At 38.0% G+C, this 27,347-nt stretch overlaps 1 protein-coding gene across 4 annotated transcripts in view; it reads right to left on the bottom strand.

Annotated features, from left to right (window-relative positions):
* The window catches only part of galnt13 (polypeptide N-acetylgalactosaminyltransferase 13), a 122,376-nt gene that overhangs the window by 39,295 nt on the left and 55,734 nt on the right, over positions 1–27,347 (bottom strand). For all 4 annotated transcript variants that reach the window (XM_079880247.1, XM_079880250.1, XM_079880249.1 and 1 more), the window contains 2 exons: positions 9,004–9,143; positions 5,659–5,757 (listed from right to left, as the gene is read on the bottom strand). In XM_079880247.1, coding sequence (XP_079736373.1) covers positions 5,659–5,757; positions 9,004–9,143 — 239 coding nt within the window. The remainder of the gene's footprint in view (positions 1–5,658; positions 5,758–9,003; positions 9,144–27,347) is intronic.

The following is a 27,347-nucleotide window of genomic DNA, read 5'->3' on the forward strand; positions in this document are numbered from 1 at the left end:
ATCTACATAACTGAATAATCTTTTATGGAATATCTTCTCCAGGATCTTGGAAAACTGTGACAGAATGGAAATAGGTCTATAATTAGTAAATTTCTGTTTATCACCAGTCTTATGAATAGGAATCACTTTTGCAATCTTCATTCCTTCTGGAAATACCCCTGATTGTAAAGAAAGATTAAAAATGTAAGCGATTGGTTTTACAACACATTCAATAATATATTTTAATACTGACATGTCTAGTCCATTCCAGTCAGCTGACATCTTAGTCTTGCAGTTTTTGACAACTGAAATTATTTCGTTTTCATCAGTAGCTTGAATAAATATAGTTTTATCCGTGGTTGGTATTTTGCTTAAAACATCCACTTGATTAGTGTTGACTATTTCTTTAGCCAATTTAGGGCCAATATTAGTGAAATATTGATTGAACTGATTTGCGATTTCATCAGATTGATTAATCAAAGTTCTATCGTTTATTAGAAATTCAGTTGGAATGTCAGCATTTTGATTTCCCTTTTTGATTAGTTTGTTTAAAGCACTCCAAGTATTTTTTATGTTACTTTTATTCTTCTCCAAAAGAGCACCATAATAATTAATTTTACTTAATCTTATAATACTAGTTAATCTGTTCTTATATTGTTTGTATGTACATTCTGCCTCTTTTGTCTTCTTTCGCAAGAAGTCTTTGTACAGTTTATTCTTCCTCTTACATGCTTTTTGAATTCCCCTCGTAAACCAGGGCTTTTCTGTAAATCTATGGTTCATAACTTTATTAACTAGAGGGCAGTGTTTTTCATACAAAGTAATAAAGATTTTGATAAATGCATCATATGCAGTATTTACATCATCTACATGAACATTATCCCAACTTTGTTCCATTAGTTCATTCTTAAATCTGGAAATAGCCTCTTGAGAATTTAACCTTTTTACTATGATTTTTTTATTTTCTTTTACTGATTTAAAAACTCTCTTTATTACTGTAAAAACTGGTAGATGGTCAGATATATCAGTAATTAAAACTCCACTTATTATTTCACTTTCTAGAACATTAGTGAATATGTTGTCAATCAGGGTTGCACTGGATTTTGTTATTCGAGTTGGTCTTGTTATGGAGGGATACAAGCATAGACTGTACATGGAATGAATAAATTCTGTAACAGTGTTTTGTTTTTGAGGATTGAGCAGGTCAATATTAAAATCTCCACAGACAAAGACCATTTTACTACTTATATCCTCATACAGATCAATCATTATTTCCTGAAACTTTTCAATACAAGACCCTGGTTTTCGATACACACAGCTTATTATGGCATTTTTTGATTTTTCAATCTCAATTTCCACTGTAACACATTCCATAATGTTGTCCAGAATTAAACACTTACTACTGACTAGTTTACTTCTCAGATTCTGATCAATATACAATGCGACTCCCCCGCCTTTTTGGCAATTTCTACTTTTGTAGAATGCATTGTATCCTTCTATTTTGAACAAGCAAGATTGCTCTTCAAAGCCAAGCCATGTCTCTGAAATTGCTATTGCAGAGAATTTATTCTTTGTTTGTTCCAGACAGTCTAAGATCTTGGGAAAATTTGAATTAAGACTCCTGCAGTTGAAATGTATAATGGACAATGAATCTCTTAGAGTCATTTGGGCCTCAAAATGGTCTTCAGTAAAGTATTCACAACTGTTCAGTATTTTTGTATAAAAATTGTTATCTGGATCAAGATCATTTTGCATATCTTGTGGTTTATACTCTGTATAATCAAACGTTTTAAATTGCAGATTTTCATAATCAGAATAACCATAATCTGTTCTTACAGTGTTTGTAGTTGAGGTAGATCCATCTGGTTGTGTCATATATCCAATTTGTTGTCTTTCATGGGATTCCCTTTCTTTCAATCTGGGTGATCCATGGCAATATTCAGTCATTTATATTGGTCCAGCTCCGTTATATCCTTAACAGTGATCACTTTAGCTTCTTCTGGATGTCCGTTAAGCTTGATCAGAACTCTGCAGTTTCTTGTCCAGGTATCTTGAATCTTCTTTTCTTTCCTCAAAATCCTTGCTTCTCTTGCAATTGTAGCATTTCTCTTAGTTAGGTGCTCATTCACATAAATACCTGTACCCTTTAATTTTCTGCCATTCCTAAGCACTTCCATTTTGTGCTTCCTATTGGCAAAGCGAATCAGAATATTTGACTTCTTGCGGTCTCTCTGGGGCAAAGTATGGCAAGCAACAATGTTCTTACCATCTATTGTAATGCCATTGCTGTCAAAGAACTTGATTACCTGTTGTTCAAGCGTTGGTAATTCAGGACTTGAAGCAGGATTTAACAGATTTTTCTCTCCCCCACCACGGGCTGCTGCCTGTGCATAAGAGCGTTTTATTTCAAGCCCTGATATCAACAGGTCATCCTTCCTTGAAAACTGCTCCAAGTCATCAATTCTTCTTTCCAGTTGTTCAATTTTCTTGTCCTTTTCTTGTGCCTCTTTTTTCAGTTGTTTAATTTCCTCCAGCAATTCCTTTAGGCCTCTTTGTTCGGTTGCCACTTGAGTTATTTCCTGTGACATGAAGCCCAGAGCCTTCTTAATTTCATCAATGTCTTCAGCCAGTTTCTTATTAGCCATTGCATCAATGAAGATATTACAGGTAGGTATGCTAGCAGGGTTGGGATTTCTTCAGTGTCTGCTGTTGAGCAGTTTAGGCCTTGTTTAGGCCTTGTTTAGGCCTTATATCCACAATGTCCAAAATATGCCTTCAAGACTCAAATATACTTGCACATCCAAAATCCTTATATCTTCAATTCATAAAGGATTACTTTAAATGAGGTAGATGCTGTCTTATTTCCTTGATATGGTTAGGATTGTGGAGCTAAGTGACACCACCACATCAGCACGGCGGCCATCTTCCTCATATATTATGAGCATATATATAATTCGCTTCAACTTTTCCGAACTTTATTAAAGATTATTTCTCGTAAGGTTCGAGTGCTGTCGTGTGTGTGAGAGAGACAGAGGAATTAGAAGCAAGCAGAATACAGTTGTTTATAAAGCAGACGCGTCATCACGTATCTGTGTTTAAAACTAAGCTCAGACATAAATCTGAAATTATCTTAATCGATACAGAATCGTTGGAGAGAATCTATAACACAATATCACATAAATTAAACAAACTGTTATTTCCTATAGCGTGCCAAGTTGATGCTTCATCTGCAGTACAGACTGGTTTCATAGACTGACTGGTTTACTTTCGCGTGTCACGTGCATGACCAGACTGTAATCGCAGCTTTGCGGTTAAAAAAATCGCATTTCATCATATCACGATATTATCGCAAATGCAATTAATCGTTCAGCCCTAGCGTAGACACGACCACAACGCATGGTGTAGTCAACCGGATCCGGGCCATATCCTACATTGGCCCAGTAGTGCGCAACACAACGAAATTTGAAAAAGCAAACATAACACACAACGAAATTAAGCCACAACACAAAGAAATAAAGCCACAACACAACGGAAATGCTCTCAAACACTAGAGGGCTCTCGTGCATTATAGCTGCATATTTATACTCTAGACTGCGCTACCACAGCATGATCCCTAAGGGAATGTCTGCCAATTCCTCCAAGTTGTTAAAACGTATAATTTGTCTTAATTAAAATGACTTTTATCGTTCAAAAACAGACATTTTCAAAATCCAAAGCTTGATTGTATTGGTAAAACTGACTTACTACAGGTAACTTTTTTTCCAATACCTCCCTTCATGTTTTTACAGTAAACATTTTTTTTAAGGAAATTTAGGAAATGTCTGTAATATAATAAAAGTTTTTTTTTATTTGATCATGTTTCAAAGGTTGTAGTTCCTAGTAACCAGACTGACTTACTACAGGTAAAATTGTGCCAATAGTTTCCTGTATGCACAGTACACAATTTGTTTTTAATAAAAACATTAGGACTACTGTAATTCACCTAAAGGTTTTTTTCCAATGTTCCAAAGCTTGTGGTAGGTTCCTAGTGACCAGACTGACTTATTACAGGTAAAATTGTGCCAATACCTTCCAGTAATTCTTCCTGTAATTCACCATATGATTTTTATTTTTATTTATCCAATTATATTCTAATAAATTATACGTTTTAACCACTTGGTGGAATTGCCAGACGTTCCCTTAGGGTTGCGTTGTAGAAGCGGTCCAAAGCATTATCGAGTATAAATACGCAACTATAATTCATGTAGGTGATTTTGAAGTAATATTTTATGTCGATATACAATGGTTACATATTGTTAAAACAAATCATGGTATTGATATCTTCAGACTGATCTTTAGACTGTCTCGGTTACGTATGTAACCCTCGTTCCCTGAAGGAGGGAACGGAGACGTAGTCGACTGATTGGGATCACGCCAGGGATCCAGTCATCTTCGAGTACTATTGAAACAAGCTAATGGAATTGGCGTGATTTGCATCACACACTCCGGCCCTGCGGCGCGGGTATAAATACGGAAGTGGATGACAGTCAATGTCAATGCTGTCTGCCACGTCCATTGCCGAAGGGTACAGAGGAACTCGACAGGGTTCGGCTAATAAGGGGAACTCACTGGAGGAAGAATTGCGCACGTATCATTGCGCGGCATTGCGCACGCTTGTTTCAATAGTACTTGAAGATGACTGGCTCCCTGGTGTAATCCCAATCAGTCGGCACGTCGACTACGTCGAACGTGAGCAACTGAAAGGGAACTAACTTTACCACGCTCCAAGAGCCCTCTAGTGGTCGGGAGCATTTCGGTTGTGTTGCGGCTATATTTCGTTGTGTTGTGGCTTTATTTCTTTGTGTTGTGGCTTAATTTTGTTGTGTTGTGAACTTATGTTTGCTTTTTAAATTTCGTTGTGTTGTGCACTACTGGGCCACCATAATATCCAGATTAGATGGAGGACCGGCACCTAGACACGACCACAACGCATCCCTGAAGTGTCAGCAGAGATTGTGTCAACTAGACTCTCCCCTGTGAAGGCCTCATTGACAGGACATCCATCGGCACTGATCCTCAGCAAACCCGTCTCCATATTGGTGTGATGACTCCGATCTTCAAGATGGAACTGGATACAATTCTGAATGTTCCAATCCAATCTGACTTCTGACTTGTAATGCTGCCTGAATCATAATCATACACTTTCATTGTTCATTGGCCAGAGGAGAATTGGCCCCCCGAATGAGCCTGGTTTCTTCCAAGGTTTTTTTCACCATTCTGCCACCTGATGGAGTTATGGTTCCTTGCCACTGTTGCCTTTTTCGACTTTGTCACCTTTTTTCACCATTGTTGACATTGGCTTTTGGCTTGCTTAGTTGGGGACATTTAATTTAATATTCAACAATAATATTGATCTGCCTGCATTGCCACCATTATATGATAACTGAACTGAGCTGGACGATGACATCACGGTTTTCTCCAGAGCGGCTATATAAATTAACTAAATTAATAACTTTTTGAAAACAAAACAAAAATGAAACATCACTGAACTTACTTAAGCTGGACTATGATGCTATTTTCTTCTGGAAACAAGCTTTGTTGCATTATATACCTGTTATCTCTGTAAAGCTGCTTTGAAACAATCTGTATTGTAAAAAGTGCTATATAAATAAATGTGACTTGACTTGACAGCTTTCTTACCTGGTTGCCGCCCATTCCATGACAGTTGAAGAAGCCAACCTTTTCATTCTCTTTACGGCCCATGTTATCCACACACTGATTTGTCTCAACATTTCTGATCTATTAACAAGAGGACAATGTCTGAGGATTTTGTACAATGCAATTCATTTAATTTCATTAATTAATTATTTTTTATATTGCAGACATTTCAGCATAACCACACACATAAACCTGCACATTCAGGGCCAGATTTACTAACAGCTTGCGCCAGCGCAAACCCTCTTTTGGTGTTAACCCTCTGGGGTCGGCGGTCGTGTCGGCGTGATTGTCTCACTTTTTTTATTTTCTTATCAAACAAATAACTCTGTCGATTTTTGTCATACAGGCAAGTGTTATACATCATTATATGTTATATATCATTCAAAACTGTTAAATTTCTTCTTTCATTTGTGTAAACAAAATGTTGTGTTTTTCGTAAAATAAAGAAAAAAAACATGATGCACTATCTGCCGTCTCTTTCAATGTGAAGTTCATTCTGAAAATGATCTGTAACTCAGCGAATGCTTGCCACACATACATGAAACATATGTTTTTACAAAGCTTGAAGTCTCTATTTTTAAATGAAATATCAGAAAACAAAAATTAAATATCAAGTAATAATTACAAATAACAAATTAATAATTAAATATCAGAAAACAAATATTCTCTAAGTCATCTGTATGAAAGCAACAATATGTACAGTTTCTACAGCCCCTGCTCATTATCTCTAATGTGACCACACCCATGCGCGCAAGAGCAATTGTGGGTCAATACCCAATACTTCAATACCCACCAGGTCTGGATTTGTTGCGGAACGGTTGTGGCCATGACTAACAGCTGAAGTCACGAGGACCCACGAGATCTCGCAAATTCATTTATGATCGCGCGATATAAGTGCTGAATTGCTGCGGAGCTCTCCGGCATCCGGCAAAAATAGAAGATCTGCGTATCTGCTCCGGAGGGCTGCAGATCGTCAGAGTCGGAAATGGAAACCTATTGAAATGGAAACCTATTGACTACGCCGCCGTTCCAGAGCGGATCCGAAGCCGTTCCGCAGTTGGTGGAAATTAGGGGTCAGCTTCTATTTTTGCTGGATGCCGGAGAGCTCCGCAGCAATTCAGCACAATATCGCATGATCATACGCTAATCTCGTGGGGTCCTTGTGACTTCAGCTGTCAGTCATGGCCGCAGCCGTTCCACAACAAATCTGGACCTGGTGGGTATTGAAGGATGCCAGAGCATGGAGCCGACACGCAGCGGAGCCGATCCGCAGCGTCCGAGTTTAGATCCACGAACCTGTGTCGCGGTGTTATAAGGCAGAATCGTGACACACCCCTTCCAACTCCCAGAGTTATCCTTCCCATCCAGATCCAATGCTAACACATCTTTAAATTACTATTAGTATTAATTGAAGTTAACATTATAAAATACGTAGACCTACACCACAAAACTAGTTGAGGATAATTTCTTTAAAATTGGGCAACCCCAGCATTATGGACGTGACATTTGCAGTCAAAACTTGAAATATAAATTCTCCGAAAAAGCATTTAATACCAATATATTGAAACATCTGTTTACATATCTATACTCCCTTAATAAAGGAGTCCAGACATTAGAAAAATATCAGTCTACACATGCGTTTTATATTTAATAAGAGGGAAATACACATGCGTTACGGACGTGACACATAAAATCTTTAACTTTTAGGTGGCAAAATATTTTTTAGTAATACTGTGAATTACAATAATTGCAAACCAATAGTAATACTACCCACCGGATGAAGAGGGTTGGCTCTCCACAGAACATAAAATATTTATTTTATTTTATTTTTCGTGTTCACATTTATGAGGAAAAAACAATGTTATGGACGTGACAGTTCTCCGTTACGGACGTGACTGCTCTGAAAGCGGCACTAAAAGAATGCTTTAAAACTTTCACAGAGACCTCAAACAGAAAGCACAAAGCCTTTCTTTAAAGTGAATTTTGTTTTGTATTAATTTTATCTTAATTTTAATCAATGTTTCATCAACCAATTGCATGGATATAATAAATATAGCAGATAATAGATAATCACGACACGGAGGCACCGGCGCGTGAACTGGAGCTCGTCTCATAAATGAACCGAAACTCAGCATATAAGGTAGCCTACTTGCCTCACAGACCTGATAAATATATAGAAAGCTTGAAATGTCTACTTTTAAACAGAACAGTTAAAAATGAAAGAAAACAGACTGTTCTCTGTTTATGTAATCTGTATGAAATGTGCATTTCTCTCTGGCGCGTTCACTACTGCGAAGATCGCGAGTCAGCATCATCAACTTCATCTTTGCAGCCGACACTGACACTGAAAACACTTGTATATTAATAAACAATTAAAATATCTCCTTGCTATATTTGACATATTCATAATCATTACTTTTGCCGGTTCTTTGTGACAGCTTTTAGGTGCTTTATTGGCAGCGTTGGCACCCTTACATTTTACATGAACGTGTCACCAGCGCATCAGCATATGCGCCCCTTTTCGGTTGTTACCAAGCCAGGCGCATTTTTCTCAAAATGTGCAACCAAAACTTCTGGAGAAAACAAAGGCTAAGGTGGAGGAAGGGTTGAGTACTGCCAAACTTTTACGTATTGTTTTATGCATTTATGCTGCTTAAATATTTTTTGTAGCAGAGTTTGTGCTGAATACAGTGTAATCAGACTTTAGCCATGAAAATGTCACAAGTAACAGAAATAAGCACAAATGTCAGAGCATGTCAGAACACCTCCAGGGCCCAGAAAACACCTTAGACCCCAGAGGGTTAAAAAACTTCTGTCAGGATTTACTAAAGACACGCAGTGTAAAATTAGCACTGAAAAGGCGTAGACACAGTTCATTTTGCGGCCGACCTTATTGCATATGCGCTTTTAGGACTTTCCCTTTCAGATGCAAAATTTATGGGAGGAGAGTATTTAAATTAATGGTAGTAGTAAAGGTGATTTACTACAGTTTGCGCCAGCTAATGGTATTTGCTCCATTATTTACCTCTCAAAAAAAGCATGTCGCTAATTTGCACTGCTCTTGGTAAATTGTGTTGGTCATTATGGAAATGATCTGGCTGCGTCTGTGTGCTTTAATTTGCACGTCAGTAGATCATGCTCAGAACTTTCCATTTTCATCTGCGTTTTTATGGGATTGTGCTCTCATGCTAATTTGACCTGTTTAGTAAATCTGGCCCTTAGATGTGTGCAAAATGACAAAACGAAAGCTGAAAATTAAACATTTTATTACAAATTCTAATTCTTTTAATGACCATATTGACCAAGAAAGCAATGAAAGTCTCGTACCTCCCCGAGTGAGTAATATCTGCGTGGAATCTGAGAGTCAGGGTAGATGTTCTCCAGGTACCATGAGAAGGGTTTACACTTCAGGGTTTCCCTCAAGGCCTTCCGAGAAGAAACATCCCCATAATCCACCCGAACCACACCTGAAGAAACACAAATAATTAACATCCATCAAATTTATCATATTTTGGCCTATGAAATCAATGAAATGCATAACCCTCATTTAGAAGTCACTTGAGGTAAAAGTGTCCACATCCATATTAGCGAACATATTTACGTTTATTCATGTAATTTCTGTAGCAACCAATATTTCAAAGATGATTAACAAATAGCATACAGTTTGGTTTGGCGATATGGTTCCATTCTGGGCAAGAACTACCTGCCCATCCATGCAGCCTAGCATGGATTAGAGCAGGGAGCAACGATAACCCCTCAAAGCAAAACCATATGCTAACATCCCCAAACCACAAACTGACAGTGAAAATCTGATGCAATTTCTTTTTTTTCTCCCCTCGCTAATACCAGATATGGATATAATTCAGATGCAGGAGGAGAGTAGCAGCAAAGGGGTGCTCTTCTGTTACAAGCAGTGGAGAAGAGAAGCATGCCCCAAGTTACCCAAATTAGCTTAAGGCAACAAGCATGTTGCCAATCCCCAAAATGTTAGAAATGCTCTATTATATTTCAAAATAGACATTGTAAAACTACTTTGATTTTTTTTTAACTTTATGATAGCTGACAATTTCATTAACAACTATCATAAAATCATAAAAAAAACTATCATTATATATATATATATATATATATATATATATATATATATATATATATATATATATATATATATATATATACACACACACACACACACACATGATCAAACACAATTAACAGCAATGAGTTTTTTCACCACTAAAGACATTTTGGAATCAGCCTTTTTGAATATGGTGAATAGAATATTTAGATATGAAAACAAGATACAACAAATACTAATAATTATTTATTTATTTACTTGTTATTATTTACCTTAAATAAGGAGGGTTTCAGGGTTTCAGGGTTCCCCCCCAGGCTACCAGACTACCATTATGTGCCTAAAATAAAATGTGGCGCCTGGCACAATTGAAAAACCGGTCCCACTTTATATTAAGTGGCTTTAAGTACTATGTACTTACATTGAAATTAATAATTTGATTCAATGGACTTATTGTGTACCTGCATGTTTTTACATAGTACTTAAATTTTTAAAAAATCCTGCATGTAATTATAGCTGTAATTCATTTATGTAATTACATTTGTAATTACACAGTTGACCATTCCCTTACACCTTAACTCACCCTTATACCTACCCAATCCACCACACCTGTCCCCAACCTTACCCGTATCACACCTCAATAGCAGCAAAAGTGTTTTACAATACATGAACACAATAAGCAAATTGTACTTATTTTTTTATGTAAGTACATAGTACTTAAAGCCACTTAATATAAAGTGGGACCGTTATATCTGCTCACACAAAAATATCATCCATCCATTCACCAAATCGCTTATCTTCTTTATCTTTTCTTCTAGATGGGTGATCTCTTATATGTGTGGCTTTGCAGAGGGGGTACAATACATCTGCAGGACACACATACAGAGCAGCTGACGTCCCAGAAGCCTCAGCGATCTAAGCACGCACTGACAGATGAAGCGCCAGGCATTTGTGTCTTTCTGCTGAGTGTTAACTTTCTGCATGTCATCCATAGTTTAACGTTTTCTCTCTTTACGTCTGTTTTGATATTTTCTGCTGTGTTATGTGACCTCTCTCTCTCTCTCTCTCTCTCTCTCTCTCTCTCTCTCTCTCTCTCTCTCTCTCTTTGTCTGTGGTGCAGATGATAAATGGTCTTGTATGTTTCAGTAGACACCGTGGGGCAGAGCTACTCTCAGTTGTGATGACTGGGTCGAAGTTATGTGCTCTTGTGTCCCCTGTTATATCTCTCCCCTCTGAGCTCAGGCCTCAATTAAAAGAACTTACTCTTATTGTTCCAGGAAAAACAAATGTACACTCTGTTGTTTTCCAAAAGATGCAAAGAGATAGTGACAGGTGTTCGAAAGGACAAAAATAAACCACAATATATATAAATGTATTATAAACAGGGGTGCACATAACTGGTGCTCACGTGTGGTAAAAATAAACGACGCGCAGCAGAAAACATGGAAGGAAGCGCTTTTGAGTACCAACATTTTGGCCCAAAATGTTGGTACTCAAAAGCGCTTCCTTCCATGTTTTCTGCTGCGCGTCGTTTATTTTTACCACACGTGAGCACCAGTTATGTGCACCCCTGATTATAAATGTAGTCCACATAACTTGTGTACTAGGTCGACATTTAACAAACCGAAATTCATGCCATTATTCACAGAAAATCTTTGTTGTAGCTCTCAAATCTCATGAACATTTCCAATTCCACATGTTCAAACTTGTCGTGGAGAGAACTGCTAGATCTGCTTATTTTTTGAGTCTCTTAGAAGAAAACAATCACACACAGTGGCTAAATTAACAATAAATAAAGCTTCTACTTCTGAAGTTTCCAAAGAGCATAGCAGTAATGACTTTATGAACTTCTTTACTTACAAGTTTGATAATATTAGAGAGAAAATTATAACTATGCAACCATCTACTAGAGTATCGCATCAGGCAGTGCATTGTAGTCTCCCTGAGGAAAAATTCCATTCATTCGTTGCAATAGGAGAGGAAGAATTCTCTAAACACATTAAATCATCTAAATCAACATTTATGTTAGACACTATACCGACTAAGCTACTGAAAGAAATGCTTCCAGAGGTCATAGATCCTCTCCTTAATATCATTAATTCATCTTTGTCACTTGGATATGTACCGAAAACTTTTAAGCTGGCTATTATTAAACCTCTTATTAAAAAAATGCAACTTGATCCTAGCCTTTTTGTCAAAGATACTAGAAAAAGCAGTATCCTCACAACTATGTTCCTTTTTCGAAAGAAATGGTATCTGTGAGGATTTCCAGTCAGGATTTAGACCGTACCATAGTTCTGAGACTGCTCTCTTTAGAGTTACAAATGATTTGCTCATATCATCCGATCATGGTTGTATTTCTCTTTTAGTGTTACTTGATCTTAGTGCTGCATTTGATACCATTGACCACACCATTCTTTTAAATAGACACGAAAATGATGTTGGTATTAGTGGAATTGCATTAACATGGCTTAAATCATACATATCTGACCATTAGCAGTAAATGAAGAAATGTCTTATAGATCACAAGTTCAGTATGGAATACCACAAGGCTCAGTACTAGGACAGTTGCTGTTCACTCTGTACATGCTACTCTTGGGAGATATCATTAGGAAGCATGGGATTAGTTTTCACTGTTATGCCGATGATACTCAGCTCTATATCTCTTTGCACCCCGACGAAACTTGCCAATTCAAGAAATTAACGGAATGCATTGCTGATATAAAAATTTGGATGACTACTAATTTCCTATTACTTAATTCACAGAAAAAACAAAACAGAGTTTCTAATGATTGGACCAAAAACCTCTGCATGTACTAACCTAGAATACTGTCTAACAATTGATGGCTGCTCTGTCAAGTCTTCGTCGTCGGTTAGGAACCTGGGCGTGCTCTTTGATACCAATCTTTCATTTGAAAGCCACGTTTCTAGCATCTGTAAAACCGCATTTTTCCATCTTAAAAATATATCTAAATTAAGACACCAATGAAAATTTTCATTTTTCAATGAAAAATGCGGAAACAGTTAGGCTACGTTCACACTGCAGGCTGAAACGGCCCAATTCCGATTTTTTTGCCCCTATGCGACCTGTATCTGATCTTTTCATGACAGTCTGAACGACACAGATCCGATCTTTTCAAATGCGACCCAGGCCACTTGGGTATGTGGTCCAAATCCGATACGTATCCGATCTTTTGAAATGCGACTTCAGTCTGAACGGCCAGGTCGCATGTATCCGACCCGGATAATTCTGCGTTGAAGTAGTCATCGGTTTGAAAACGGACTGCATATTCATCGAGCTGAGGTAAATCTGCCGAACGGGTCGACCTCGACGAGCCCGTTAATTAAAAAAATAAATAAAAGCCCACGGCCACCATCATGATATATCCAATGTGAATAAGAGTAGACTAACGTTATGTTAACTTATTTGTGCTGATATTAGAACAGTTAAAAATGAAAGAAAACAGACTGTTCTCTGTTTATGTAATCTGTATGAAATGTGCATTTCTCTCTGGCGCGTTCACTACTGCGAAGATCGCGAGTCAGCATCATCAACTTCATCTTTGCAGCCGACACTGACACTGAAAACACTTGTATATTAATAAACAATTAAAATATCTCCTTGCTATATTTGACATATTCATAATCATTACTTTTGCAAACAACAAGTGACGTGCGGGTCACTTCTGGGTCATTTCACGTTCACACAGGAGATCACAAAAGGTCACATTTAATTGGAAATGTGAACGGCCTTGCAAAAAAATAAAAAAAATTCAAAAAATCGGAATTGAGCATTAAGTCCTGCAGTGTGAACGCAGCCTTAGTTCATGCGTTCATGACCTCAAGGCTAGATTATTGTAATGCTCTTATGGGTGGTTGCCCTGCACGCATAATAAACACACTACAGCTGGTCCAAAACGCAGCAGCTAGAGTTCTTACTAGAACCAGGAAGTATAACCATATTAGCCTGGTTCTGTCAACACTGCATTGGCTCCCCATTAAACAATGTATACATTTTAAAATATTGCTGATTACTTACAAAGTACTAAATGGTTTAGCTCCACAGTACTTGAGTCCTTCACGTCTATTGCGGAAAATCCTTTTCCATTTAGCACCTAAACTCTGGAACAGTCTTCCTAACATTGTCCGGGAAGCAGACATACTCTGTCAGTTTAAATCTAGACTAAAAACACATCTCTTTAACCTGGCATACACATAGAAAATTATACATTCCTATTATTCAAATCAGTTAAATGATTATTAGGCTGCATAAATTAGGTCAGCCGGAGCCAGGAACACTTCCTATAACACCCAATGAACTCGTTACATCATAAGAAGAATGGCATCTACGCTAATGTTAGTCGTTCTGCTTATTCCAAGGTTTACTGTAATCAGCTGGATCCAGACCGTATCCAGACCAGATGGAGGACCTGCACCTAGACATGACCACAATGCATCCCTGAAGTGTCAGCAGAGATTGTGTCAACTAGACTCTTATTGAAGGCCTCATCGACACGACAGCCATCAGCACTTATACTCAACAAACCCGTCTCCATCCCGGTGTGATGACTCTGATCGTAAAGGGTAACTCTCGCCAAAATGCAACCTAGGGTATTTTTGTTAATCTACCCGAGGCAAACTTTCGTTAAAAAAGCATAATTAGAATGGAAACAACACTTTTAAGTTTGACCGTATTTTCGTTTTCAGTCAAATTGCCTTTTGAATGGGAGTGCTTGGGGCACTTCTATGATAGCATCAAAAATCTTTATTTTTAAAACACTAAGAAGGCTCGACACAACATGAAACTTTGCTCGAAGTATCACCAGGGGCTGAGAACATTGTTTGTGTGCACAGCGTATACTAAAAAGAAAGATTTTTTTAAAACAGATGGAACTGGATAATATTCTGATTGTTTCAAACCAATCCGACTTCTGACCTATAATGCTGCCTGAATCATAATCATACACTGTTCATTCATTGGCCAGAGGAGAACTGGTTATATATATATATATATATATATATATATATTAGGGGTGGAGCCGAACCCGAATACGGTATTCGGAAAGGCACAAATAATGTGTTTTTTACGAATACTTATTTCGAACAAATAATTAAAAAATATTTGTATTCGGGAACAAGAAAAACTTTATATCAAAAAGCTGCGTTTCCTCCGGCTGTAAATCCACTTGTTGATAAGAAAGGAGGAAATGACGGAAATATTTTGGATTAGGCTAATGTCACGTTGCCATAAGGGGTCGTTCACATAGCGCGTTTTTTGCGCGTGCAGATTTTAAATGTAGGCGCGCGGCAAGCGCACTTATAATAGAAGCGAGCGGCGCGCTCGTTTTTCCAGTCGCGCCTATGTTGGTTGCATAGCAACGACAGACGCGGTGCGAACTGCGCTCTTCATGATGACGAGGAAGTATCAGCAAAGAATTAATTGATTTCTAGCCCTTGCATTAGCTTTAGATATATTTATGGAGATGAGAAATGAAATAAAAAGCTGTCATCATGTCATTAATATCAGTCCATCAGAAAAGCAGTTCTAGGCTTATTCTTGGCTGGATAACTCTTAGCAGGTTTAAAAAGCCCTTTTAAAATTAAATATAAATGCAGTTTTGGATTAAATAAAAGTACAGCCAAGTCAAATAAAACACGTTTTATCTCCTGTATTTGGTAACACTACAATAAGATACCATTCATTAACATTACGCGCATCTAACATCAACACATTGAGTGAACAATATATTTTTACAACATTAATTAATGTTTGTGAATGTTATTTAATACAAACACTTGATTGGTCATGTTTGTTCACTTCAGTCATTGTGCATTAAATAATGTTAACATAAATAATGTTAACTTTTGATTTTAAAAATGTATTTTTAAATGAACCCCAAGGAGAATAATTGCGACAGTATATAACTATTGTTTATTGTTAGGTCATTTTATCTAATGTTATCTAACAAATGGAATCTTATTGTAAAGTGTTTTTAATACTACAGTTTCCATCTTTGTAACCGTGATATACACTTTAATATATGTAAATTTAATCTAAATTAAGCTTTGGTACCGAAATTGGTACCGAGAACCGTGGATTTTCACTGGTATTGGTACCGAATACTGAAATTTTGGTACCGTGACAACACTAGTAGCTCTGTTAGCTCGGTAATTTAGACAATAGGCTGTTGACAGAGTAACGTTAATGTAGGTAATGGCTGTTATGTTATTTTCTTTTCAATGACGTTCCTTGTTACATGTTCATTGCTGGATTTATGGAAAAACATCAACCAATATTGCATATCCATAATTATTATAATGGATATAATTAAAGAATACTTACACTATAACGTAAATTAGAAGTGTAACGCAAAAAAAAAAATGGATTTTTACACCTATTTTGAATTTTACTCGAATACAAATACAAATACAAATACTTTTCCCCCCTCAACAAATACAAATACAGATAAAAAATACCGGCTGCTTTGCACACCCCTAATATATATATATATATATATATATATATATAAATTAATTAAATTAAAAAAAAAAAAAAATTAAAAAAAAATTAAACATCACTGAACTTACTTAAGCTGGACTATGACACTATGGCTGGACTATTTTTTCTGGAAACAAACTTTTTGCATTATTTTCCTGTAATCACTGTAAAGCTGCTTTGAAACAATCTGTATTGTATAAAGCGCTATATAAATAAATGTGACTTGACTTGACATCACATGTGTTTTGAAACACATAAACCTTGTGACCCAGCACATTTGTTGAATGAGATATAGCAGAGTAAAAGATTGTCAGTGAATAATGTCTAAAATTGTACTCTGTTCTCTATCCTATTGTTTAGATTTATAATATAATAATATAGCAATATAGTCCATGAATCATAGACTACTTGAATAGAGGTTTTATAGTTCTGTTTTGTCCTTTTTCAAGACTAACTGTATGAATAACCGTTTTCATTGTATGAAAAAGACTATTGAGAACCTTGAGTGTTTCGAGACCTGAGCAGGCTTTGACAAGTGCCTCAAACATGGGTCTGGTATTAGTAGCCTTGGGTATAGAGTAATTTTAAATAAATGTGCGGTTACACTATCTTAAGGTGGCGTAGTTACATTGTACTTACTCAAAAAACACAGAGTAATATTAATTAACTACATGTACTTACTATAGAGATACGGTTAGGGTTTGGTTTAGTTACTTTTTTTTTTTAACCTTTATTTAACCAGGTTATCTCATTGAGATTTAAAACCTCTTTTCCAAGAGAGACCTGGCCAAGATGACAGTATATTGACAGCGCACAGTAACAAATATAAACAACCAACACACATACATAAACATAAACAATCAACATTAGACTACTTAAAAATACATATTAAAAGCAGTGACAGCAATTTATAGCATCTATTTCCAGAGATTTCATGTAGTGTTTAAATTGACCAAAAGAAATCAGATTTTGCAACTTCAAATCAATCTGCAATGTGTTCCATGAAGGGGCTGCATAACTAAAGGCCTTCTTACCAAGCTCTGTACGGACCATAGGTACAGACAACAAATACAAATTACCAGAGTGCAAATTGTAGGAACAGTTGCTGCGAGACATATAAGTGCAAAGATAAGAAGGGAGCATATCCAACATAGACTTAAATAAACATAAGCCAATGAATGTGCCTCCTCATTGATAATGAAGGCCAATTTGTCATTTTATACAAAGTACAATGATGTGTTGATGCTTTACATCCAGTCACAAATCGTAGTGCACTATGAAAGACAGTATCCAATAAAGATAAACATTTATCAGGCGCATTTCTATAGAGCAGGTCACCATAATCAAGTGCAGTGAGAAATGTTGCAGCAACCAATCTCCTCCTGGTTTTCCAAGAAAAACAGGCTTTGTTTCTAAAATAAAATCCTATTTTTAATTTGAGCTTCTGTACCAATTTTTCAATGTGCAACTTAAAAGAGAGCTGATCATCAATTAATATACCCAAGTACTTATACAATTTGACTTGTTCAATCTGTTCTCCATGTATAGTAGAAATATTTGGATTGTAATTGTGCATAATTTAATGTTATTACTAAGTACATGTAGCAACGTGTAACTACGTCACCTTAAAATAAAGTGTTACCAAATGTGCTTTTACCGAATGGATCCCAGGAAGACGTGGATACTCTTAAAACATACAAACTTTCCATTATTTTAGGCATTTTACAATATTTTATTTATTTAAAGCAAAACATATAAATAATTCTATAACATTATTATCCCCCTTCTTCTTTGTCAAGCCGTGGTTCTATGCAAATCATCGGACCCTACAGGACACTGCGGTGTGTGAACCAGCAGCATGTGGTCCATATAAATTGTGCTCTGCAATACCTGAGACACTGAGTGCAGGGATTTGCTTATTAATATTAACATAAATATAAATTTCCGTCATTTGAGGTGCAACATAAAATTTATGTGGTTTATCCACTTGGAAGTGGTCGCCCAAGCAGAAAAATGATGTAGCCTAATGTTGACATATTAATTACAGAAAACCATCGACAGTTAGTGATTTATTGTCCAACTAATCAATTTAATGAAATTAATTAATGTAACCATAAGTGTATATTTTCATGTTTTCCTCAAACAAAACTATAATAAAAAAAAAATAATAATAATTAAAAAAAAAAAAAAAAAAAAAAGCAAGCATATTCCCCCCATTTTTGACATACACAAAGGTTACATTGTCTGGCAACATGGGCTAAAAACATAGCTAACATAAACGTTACAAAGAAGGATCAGAGAATGAATTTCATCTACAACTAAGATAGGAAGGTGGGCATACTATTACATATTATTTGTCTACAATTTCTTATTTATCATCTCTGATTTTGGATGAAACCTGGTTGAAAAAGTCCCCACTCCTATGCAGGGCTGTTCAGACTTTTTGATGTTCTTTACATTCAGGTACAGTTGAGTTCGAAAAAAATAAATAAAAAAACTGCCATTATGACAGGCTAATTTTCTAATTTTAATAGGCCAGTCTCAAACCAGGTTTTGCCTCTGTCTTTTTATTTGAACTTTTTATTTTTATTTTTTATTAAATGTATGCATGTCGTGTTAGGGGCAGAAGTGTAGCATTCCTGTATCTCAAAAAGTAGAGCATGGCACTAGCAACACCAAGGTCATAATAGGTTTGATTCCTAGGGAATGCATGAACTGATGAATTGGGTACATTGAATGTAATGTAAGTTGCTTTGGATAAAAGCTTCTGCCAAATGTAAATGTAAGTGATTGGGGTCAGGTACAGATCTTAGAACTAGAAGACTTCTATTGTGAATACTGCGATAAACATCTAATTGTGTATTCCATGCACTGAACACAGAAAGTCATAAGCATTTTGAATAGCATTAGGGTAAACTGTAAGTACATGGTGACAGACCCTTCTTTTTTGGGGGTGAACTATTCCTTTAAATGTGCAAAGATTTGACACTTCATTCTGTTGAGCCCTTATTCCAAATAACCTCAGTCTCACTAAGAACAGCCACTGCCCTAGACTCTAGAAATACCAGACCACACTATTTATTCATCACACACACACACACATGCTCCAGTTGGCACACCACAACACAGCACAGCACCGCACCACTGGGATGCTTTTCCAGGAAAAAAATATCCCTCCTCTGCTCCACATTACGACAGAGTTCCTCCTGAATCGTTCCCTCTCAAGTGAACTGACAGAGGTTGCAGTAAAGGCTAATCTCATTATTGTCCTTGTACAGGATACTGAGGCTTTCTAACCACTCTATAGCACTACATTTCCCAGGTCTCCCTAGGGGTGAGATGCAGATAAGAATAGCAGGACTGTCATGAATATGTGAGCAGCAGATTAGAGCTCAGACACTTAGCACAAAGCCAGGCATGAATAAAATATGGAAAATCTCTCATCAGAGTGAAATATCTGTCCGGCTGATCTGCGATAGCAGAACCGCTTGCGGACTGTCATGAAAAAAAGTCCATATCAGCAAATACGAGCAAGACAGATGGATGTAAAATGTTTTAGGGGGATGTGGCACAGTTAACGTTGAATGGGGATCAAATATTTATGTTTCATGGTAGGAATAAGAGGCACTGTATCTTTTGTAGAAAAAACACACTCACTGGTAAGTTTGTGAAACAGAACTTGTGAATGGTAGCGCAATGAGTGTAACCAGGGTTCCACAAAAATGTTGTGTTTCTGACAGTGTGATTATTTAATTAATTTAATTTGCCTCCCTTCATATGTCACTAGAAATGTGAAGAAGAGTCATGTCTTTGATTTGAATAGCTCAAATAATTTCAGCAAGGACTATTATTATTATTACAATTTAACTTTATAATGATGTTTTTATGTTTAACTTTGACCCTAAATGTTTTATTTACTCACCCAAGCTGGATTTATTTGTAGATCAGGGGCCGTATTCACAAAGCATTTGATCTTACCACTAGGAGTACTCCTAAATCGCACTAAAATATTTTAGCTAGGAGTTTTCTCTTAAAAGTTATTCACAACACCTTTCAGACCTACTCTTAATAAAGAAAAATGACAACTCCTAAACTAAGAGTGAGTCTTCGTTGCTATGGATGACGTCATTACTCATGCACAAGCTTGACTGAAGTGACCACCTTGATTGGCTGATGATTGTAACGCGGGAATGATTCCAAACACCTCCCCTACGATGATGAGTGACAGGTGACAGGTCTGAGAATGCGTGTGCTACACAAGTAGTGCGAAGGACGGAAGATGATGAATAACTGAATAAATAGCCTAAACGAATAAAGAGTAAGGCAAAACAAATAGCCTAGTAGCCTAATGAAACATATGGATTGCTGCAATATCTTTGCAAAATTATTGAATTAATCTGTCACTATATGCCTCTGCCTACGTTTGCAAAGAGAAGAACATTTTAATTTGATTCACAATGAAACGTTACAATTAGTTTACATGCAATGAGTAGTTTTGGTTGTTGTTGGTGGCGTTATTGCGTCCCTAGTTATGCCTACAATGCAAAATTGTTCCCTCGCGATTGGAAGCTCCTGTAGCCGCCGCATACGCATTTCAAAACATCGCAACGTGAAATGCCACAAAAAGCGGTTTGTGAATAGGTCTTAGTGAGTTAGGAGTCCTCTCGACTTCTTTTAAGCTGTCCCAGGCTTAGGTGCTACTTTTAGGGCTAAAATGCTTCGTGAATTACTCTTAGTCAAAAAAATTAGGAGTCCTAAAGTTACGAGTGACACGCCCATTATTTTTAGGAGTTGCTCATAAATTCGCCAGTTAGGAGCTACTTTTAGCCTTAAAATTCTTTGTGAATACGGCCCCAGTGTTACAATAGATCTCATTGTCATATTAACCCTTTGTATTTAAACAAGTGTAAAGTAAAATACTGTTGTTTTATAGCAAGGCTTGTGAAAAAGATGTGTGCTTAAATGTCTTAATTGGGTGTGCTCTTTGATACCAATCTTTCATTTGAAAGTCACGTTTCTAGTGAAGGGGGTGGATTGGAATCAACTGCTGCTTCAATGTATATGTAATGAGTGATTATAATCAAGGTATTAATCAATATTTTTCCTTCTAAATATCAAATGAGTTGAATGACTTCTCTGGAGATTTTACTTTGTTATAGAAGTTACCAGTGTGATTACTGAAATGTTCTTTTCATGTATTCTTTAATGTCTGTATTTGATATCTGAATGAAGTAACAGTGCTTGCTTATTTAGCCCGGCTTCCAGAAATGAAATTGGGACTTGTTTTGTGCTTGAGAAAGGTCTTAAACGTGTTAAAACATATAGGGGTCATTGAAGCCAATACTTTAAGGGACCATTTCTTTGTTAAAGCCTTACTTTCCAGTTAGACTAAAGTGTAGCTCTCCTTGAGAGAATGAATGCATTATCTTGATGTTTTTAGAGGACTCTCCTGTTTATAGTTAGAGCCTGGCCAAATCCAACCTTGGACAAGCTGTGTGTCAGTGTGTGTGTTAGTCTTCTTGGTTACAGGTTAAGGAACCACTGGCATTATTGGAGATTGACTGAGTTGTTGTTCTGGATATGCTGGCGCCCAGCAACCCAAATCTGCAACCTGGAAGGTCACAACGTGCCTAACTTCAGGGTCCGAGTGTTAGCTGCCTAATCAATGGAGATATGCTTCAATCTATCTGTATATGTGTGGGAAATGACTATTCTTGCCAATCAGAAACTGCAAACTGAAGCAAGGACGTATCTTAGACCTTGACAGTGGTGGAAAGAGTACTGAAAAAACATACTCAAGTAAAAGTACCATTACATTCCAAAAAATGTAGTGTGAGTAGAGTAAAAAAGTACCTGTCCAAAAAATTACTTGAGTAAGAGTAAAAAAGTAGCTTATTTAAAAGTACTCATGCGTAGTGAGTAGTGAGTACTGAGCTGCGGATTCTACCCCCTTATAATAAACAATGTGCACTACAATTAATAAATAAAAAAAACATTGTACATACTGTAATTCACATTATATTTTGTTCTTTGTCAGAAAGATTGAAGAATATCTATCATCCATCTTTTTAAAATGCATCAAATCAGTACATTCATCACCATTTAAATCATATTGTTTGAAAAAAAAATGCATTTAAAATTAGGCGAAAGGCCACTGAGCCTGAGCAAGCTTGTTGCACATAAAATATCAATGTTCATAACTGTGCAAAGAATTCAAAAACCTTTAGAAACTCATATGATAGATCAGAATCACACACCATGAGATTGGTTAAATAGAGAGATTAAAAAAATACCTAGCCTGGATGCTAGGTAAGTTCGGTCTGGACTCGATCCGTTGAGGAGCTATTATGCCCAAACAAAAATTGTTCGGACCAATCAAATTGTCAGGGCGGGCTTTATACGATGATGGACAGATGAGCAATGGTAACGTAATCATCTACGTCATCAAAGAGCGCTTGGGTTGAATTCAGGGGGCCAATGTTTCAGAAAACACTGAAGCTTCCCCAGGCGCCGCCATTGATTAGCAGACCCTCACCTGCTGTTAGCATTCCATTGACTCCCATTTATTTTGCCGTCACTTTGACAGCGAATAACTTTACATCTAAGGCGTTTAAAGACTCCATTTGTCCATTATTTATTTCTAAAGAAACACGAAAATGTATAAAAGGCTCCATTACCTTGTATCTTACGTTATGGCCCCGTAGAAGCAGTTTTTGTAAAAATAGGCTAACGATTGTGTCATAACCACGCGACTCTCTGTCGCACAGTAGAGAAATTATCGTATGGACAGGAGGAGAAGCTCGCGGGCAATCGGGGGGACGTGGAGGCAAAATGACAAAATAATTAATCAGAATACTTAGCAAAAGTTTCTCCTGCTCCTAGCTCATGGACACCTACTACTCACACTCTCAGTCTCTGCAAGTTTCGGAAGGGAATGATTCAGATTTCTCTTGGCACAGCTACTAGAAGACAGACAGGTTGCTCACGTCACATCTACGTCGTCAAGCTCAGTTTGAGTCTGCGCAGTACGCTCAGCCATCAGGAAGTGAGTGCTTCTAATTGACTTCACTTTTCTCTGTTGAATCCAATGGGGTCGCTGTGTCTATTTCTTTTACTGTCTATGGTTGAATTCGTTTACAACAAAGATGAATGCCGCTGGATAACTGAGATTTCACACTTACAAATAAGTAAGATAGAATAAATGCATATTTGGCGTGCTGTCCGAGGAGAGGGCTCCGGGCTCGGTATTATGTGTAAAACATTATGTGTAGATACCGCCATCGCATCTGTTATAGAAGATATCGACAGCACATTAATTTTAAAAGAGGAACAGAGAACCGCGATCAAGGCATTTGTCGATCGGAAACATGAATGAAAAACATACGTCACTTACTCCGTTGCTCTGATTGGTTGTAGGTCTATCCAATTGAGTGCAGAGGCATTTTCCTTCCTGGTTCGGTTGAAACACGCCCCATAATCACAGCCCAATGGAGCAGTATCAGACTCACATTCTGACTAGAATCTGAGTATGACGACGTCAGGCTAAAAAATACCCAATTTCTCTCCAAAACAGTACCTCACCTAATGCACTGAAAAAGCTAAGATAGTGAGCTAACACTAATTACACTGTAATTCCATGCCATTAAATATGTTACAATTTAAACGTAAATGCACATTGATCTAGAAGGGTGGCATCATCCCTTACATTTTACATGGATAAATTTGCTCACATTGTAATGCTGATAATATAATTTGTAAGGAAAATTGTGCATTAAATAGGTAAGTTATATCCGGGAAACTTTTACATAAGAAACAAACACACACACACACACACACACACACACACACACACACACACACACACACACACACAAACAAATGCATGATTCCTTGTAGTCTCAGCGAAGCTGTTTTATCAGCAGCATCCACACACAAAAAAACAAAAGTTGAACATGAAAAATGTTTTTGCGCAAGTGCACTTGCCAAATGAAGGCGGATTGTATGAAATGGATCAATTAAAAAAAAAAACTTGTTTATTAACGAGCTGTAGTCACGCACTGACAGAAACGCAGTTCAGGTTAACGCCATGGTTCATAAAGTGATGGTTCACTGATACTGAATCTGGCTGCATGGCGAGCGCGAGACGCGGCAGTGCACAGATCATGACGTGCGTCTCTCTGTATGTGATTGTGAAGTAAATGGGAAGGGGAATTCACCACATTATGAACTCGTCACGCAATACCCCCAACCTCACACCAAATGTTAGGCCCTGTAGACAGGCCAGCCTATATAAATATCATATAGTAAGCATACAGTAAGCAGAAATGTGAAATGTACCTTAGCATATTAGAGGAAGACGCTGATATCTGGATTGAATTGATGCTTGAAGAATGCACTTCCACACAGCAGTCACGAGTAACAGCAGGTATAGGTGGTTAAAGTTTTCTATGCTTAATTTGATTTGATGACAGTCACGAGACCGATTACTCGATCCAATCACGTTGATGGATAAAAATAAAATTAAAATAAGCATGCAACGAGTAACAACCACAAACAGAAGGAAAATAGCGGAGTAAAAGTACCGATACATCACTTAAAATGTACTCAAGTAAAATTAAAAATTACACAATTTTTAAACTACTCAAAAAAGTACAATTTCTGAAAAAAACTACTTAACTACAGTAACGTGAGTATTTGTAATTTGTTACTTCACACCCCTGGACCTTGGTGTAGGGTATAACTTCTGTGATCTTTGTAACTGTAAACGGGGCGGCCTACAAACTCCTGTGTGAGTCTTGAAGCTGACTTCTGATGAAACTGCAAACTATCTTCAGTAAAACTTTTCTTCAATTTATTATAATTCTGACTCCAGGTCTTCTTTCAAACATCTGGTCCTTGGGTCCTAGACTGTTAACACTAGTATCTGTAAAACCACATTTTTCCATCTTAAAATATATATCTAAATTACGTCCTATTCTCTCAATGACAAATGTGGAAAAATTAGCTAATGCGTTCATGACATCAAGGCTAGATTATTGTAATGCTCTTATGGGTCGTTGCCCTGCACACTTAATAAACAAACTACAGCTGGTCCAAAATGCTGCAGCTAGAGTTCTTACCAGAACCAAGAAGTATGATCATATTAGCCCGGTTGTGTCAACACTGCATTGGCTCCCTATTAAACATCATATACATTTTAAAATATTGCTGATTACTTACAAAGCACTAAATGGTTTAGCTCCCCAGTACTTGAGTGAGCTCTTAACGCATTATAGTCCTTCATGTCTATTGCAATCTCAAAATTCCGGCCAGTTGATAATACCTAGAATATCAAAATCGACTGCTGATTTTGAATCTGAGCCTGAATCTGTTCCCGAGCCTGAGCCTGAATCTGTTCCTGAGCCTGAGTCTGTTCCCAAGCCCGAGTCTGTTCCCAAGCCTGAGTCTGTTCCCGAGCCTGAACCTGAGTCTGTTCCTGAGCCTGTTCCCAAGCCGGAATCTGTTCCAGAACCTAAGCCTCTTTCTGAACTCCCACCCAGCCTCCCTCTCCCACCTCCTCCTTTCATCCATCTCCCATCCCTGCCTCCACTGCTTCCTGTCAGCCCCTCAGCTCACCTTCGGTCCATCTTCGGTCATATGGGTTCGCCGCAGGTCTGCCAATTGCCAACTCCATCAGGGTCGGTGGATCCCCGGTCTCCGCCTCCAACCTCCGCGACTAAGACTCCACTTCGGCCTGTCGGTTCATTAGCTCCACCGTGGCTCCTACCTCCCTCATCTCCACCGTGGCCCATCAGTCCACCAGCTCCGTCGGGCTCCCTCGTCCCCCCGGTTCTGCTTTGGTCATTCGTCGGCCTGCCCTCGCCTCGGGACTACACACCTCTGGCTTCGCCTCGTCCCTTCGTCCCTCTGGCTCCGTTGGGCTCCTCACTCCCTCCAGCTCAACCTTGGTCCTCTGTCGCTCCGGCTCCACCGCGGGCTTCTGGATCCCTGCCTGCGCCTCGGTCACCAGAGCTGTCGGCATCGCCATGTCCCTTGGGATCCTCAGCATCGCCCTGGCTCGTCGACTCTCCGGCTCCATCCGGGTATCCTCTTCCACCTGCTCCGCTTCCATCAGTCGACCCCCCCGGAGTCATCTGCTCTTTCTCCACCATGGCTCCTCCCTCCATCGTCTTCACCATGGCCGCCTGAAGGGTCGTCTCCCCTGCACAGCCTGCTCTGCCCTGGCCCCCTGCTCCGCCCTGGCCACCTGCACAGCCTGCTCTGCCCTGGCCGCCTGCACCGTCTGCTCCGCCCTGGTCCCTCCTTCTTTCTGTCTGCCCTTCACCTGCTCTTCATCCTCCTCCTGAGCCCCCTCCCTCCCCTGGCAATCCTTCCAAACAAGCCATACTTGTTCAGTCTTTTTCTAATTGTAATGTCATGAACTTTAAAATGTAACATGCTAACTGAGGCTTGTAGAGTCTGAGATGTAGCTCTTGGGTTTTTTGCAATTTCTCTGAGCATTGCACAATCTGACCTTGGGGTGAATTTGCTGGGATGTCCACTCCTGGGAAGATTGGCAACTGTCTTGAACGTTTTACACTTATGAATAATCTTCCTCATTGTAGATTAGAATGATGGACTTCAAATTGTTTGGAAATGGCCTTGTAACTCTTCTCAGATTGATGGGCAGCAACAATTGCTTCTCTATGATCATAGCTGATGTTAACACACACCTGAATGCTCCAAACCAGCAAACAAAAGCCGAAACTTCTGATTTTATAGAGTTGGTCATGCTTGCTGATGATAAATTAATCAAAGTCATTTGATTAGCAGTGCCTGAATAATACGTACCCTCTTAATTCCTATGGAAGCAGTAAGAGTGTACTTAGTTTGACACACATTGCTTCTCCGTTTGGGCCAAGTTTTTGTTAAATAAATCATGGCCCGTGTAAAATGTCATGTGTTGATGAGGATTTATTTACCTAATTGTAAGACCTGCCAAGGACCAGATGATTTTTTATGTTGTCCTGATACGTAAAACCATAAGTAATTATGAAATTACATATAAATATGTACTTAAATCCTACTTAAGTGGGTCAAAAAGCACTTTTAAGTAAA

This window comes from Squalius cephalus (assembly GCF_949319135.1).
Source record: "Squalius cephalus genome assembly, chromosome: 9".
NCBI classification, from domain to species: Eukaryota; Metazoa; Chordata; class Actinopteri; order Cypriniformes; family Leuciscidae; genus Squalius; species Squalius cephalus.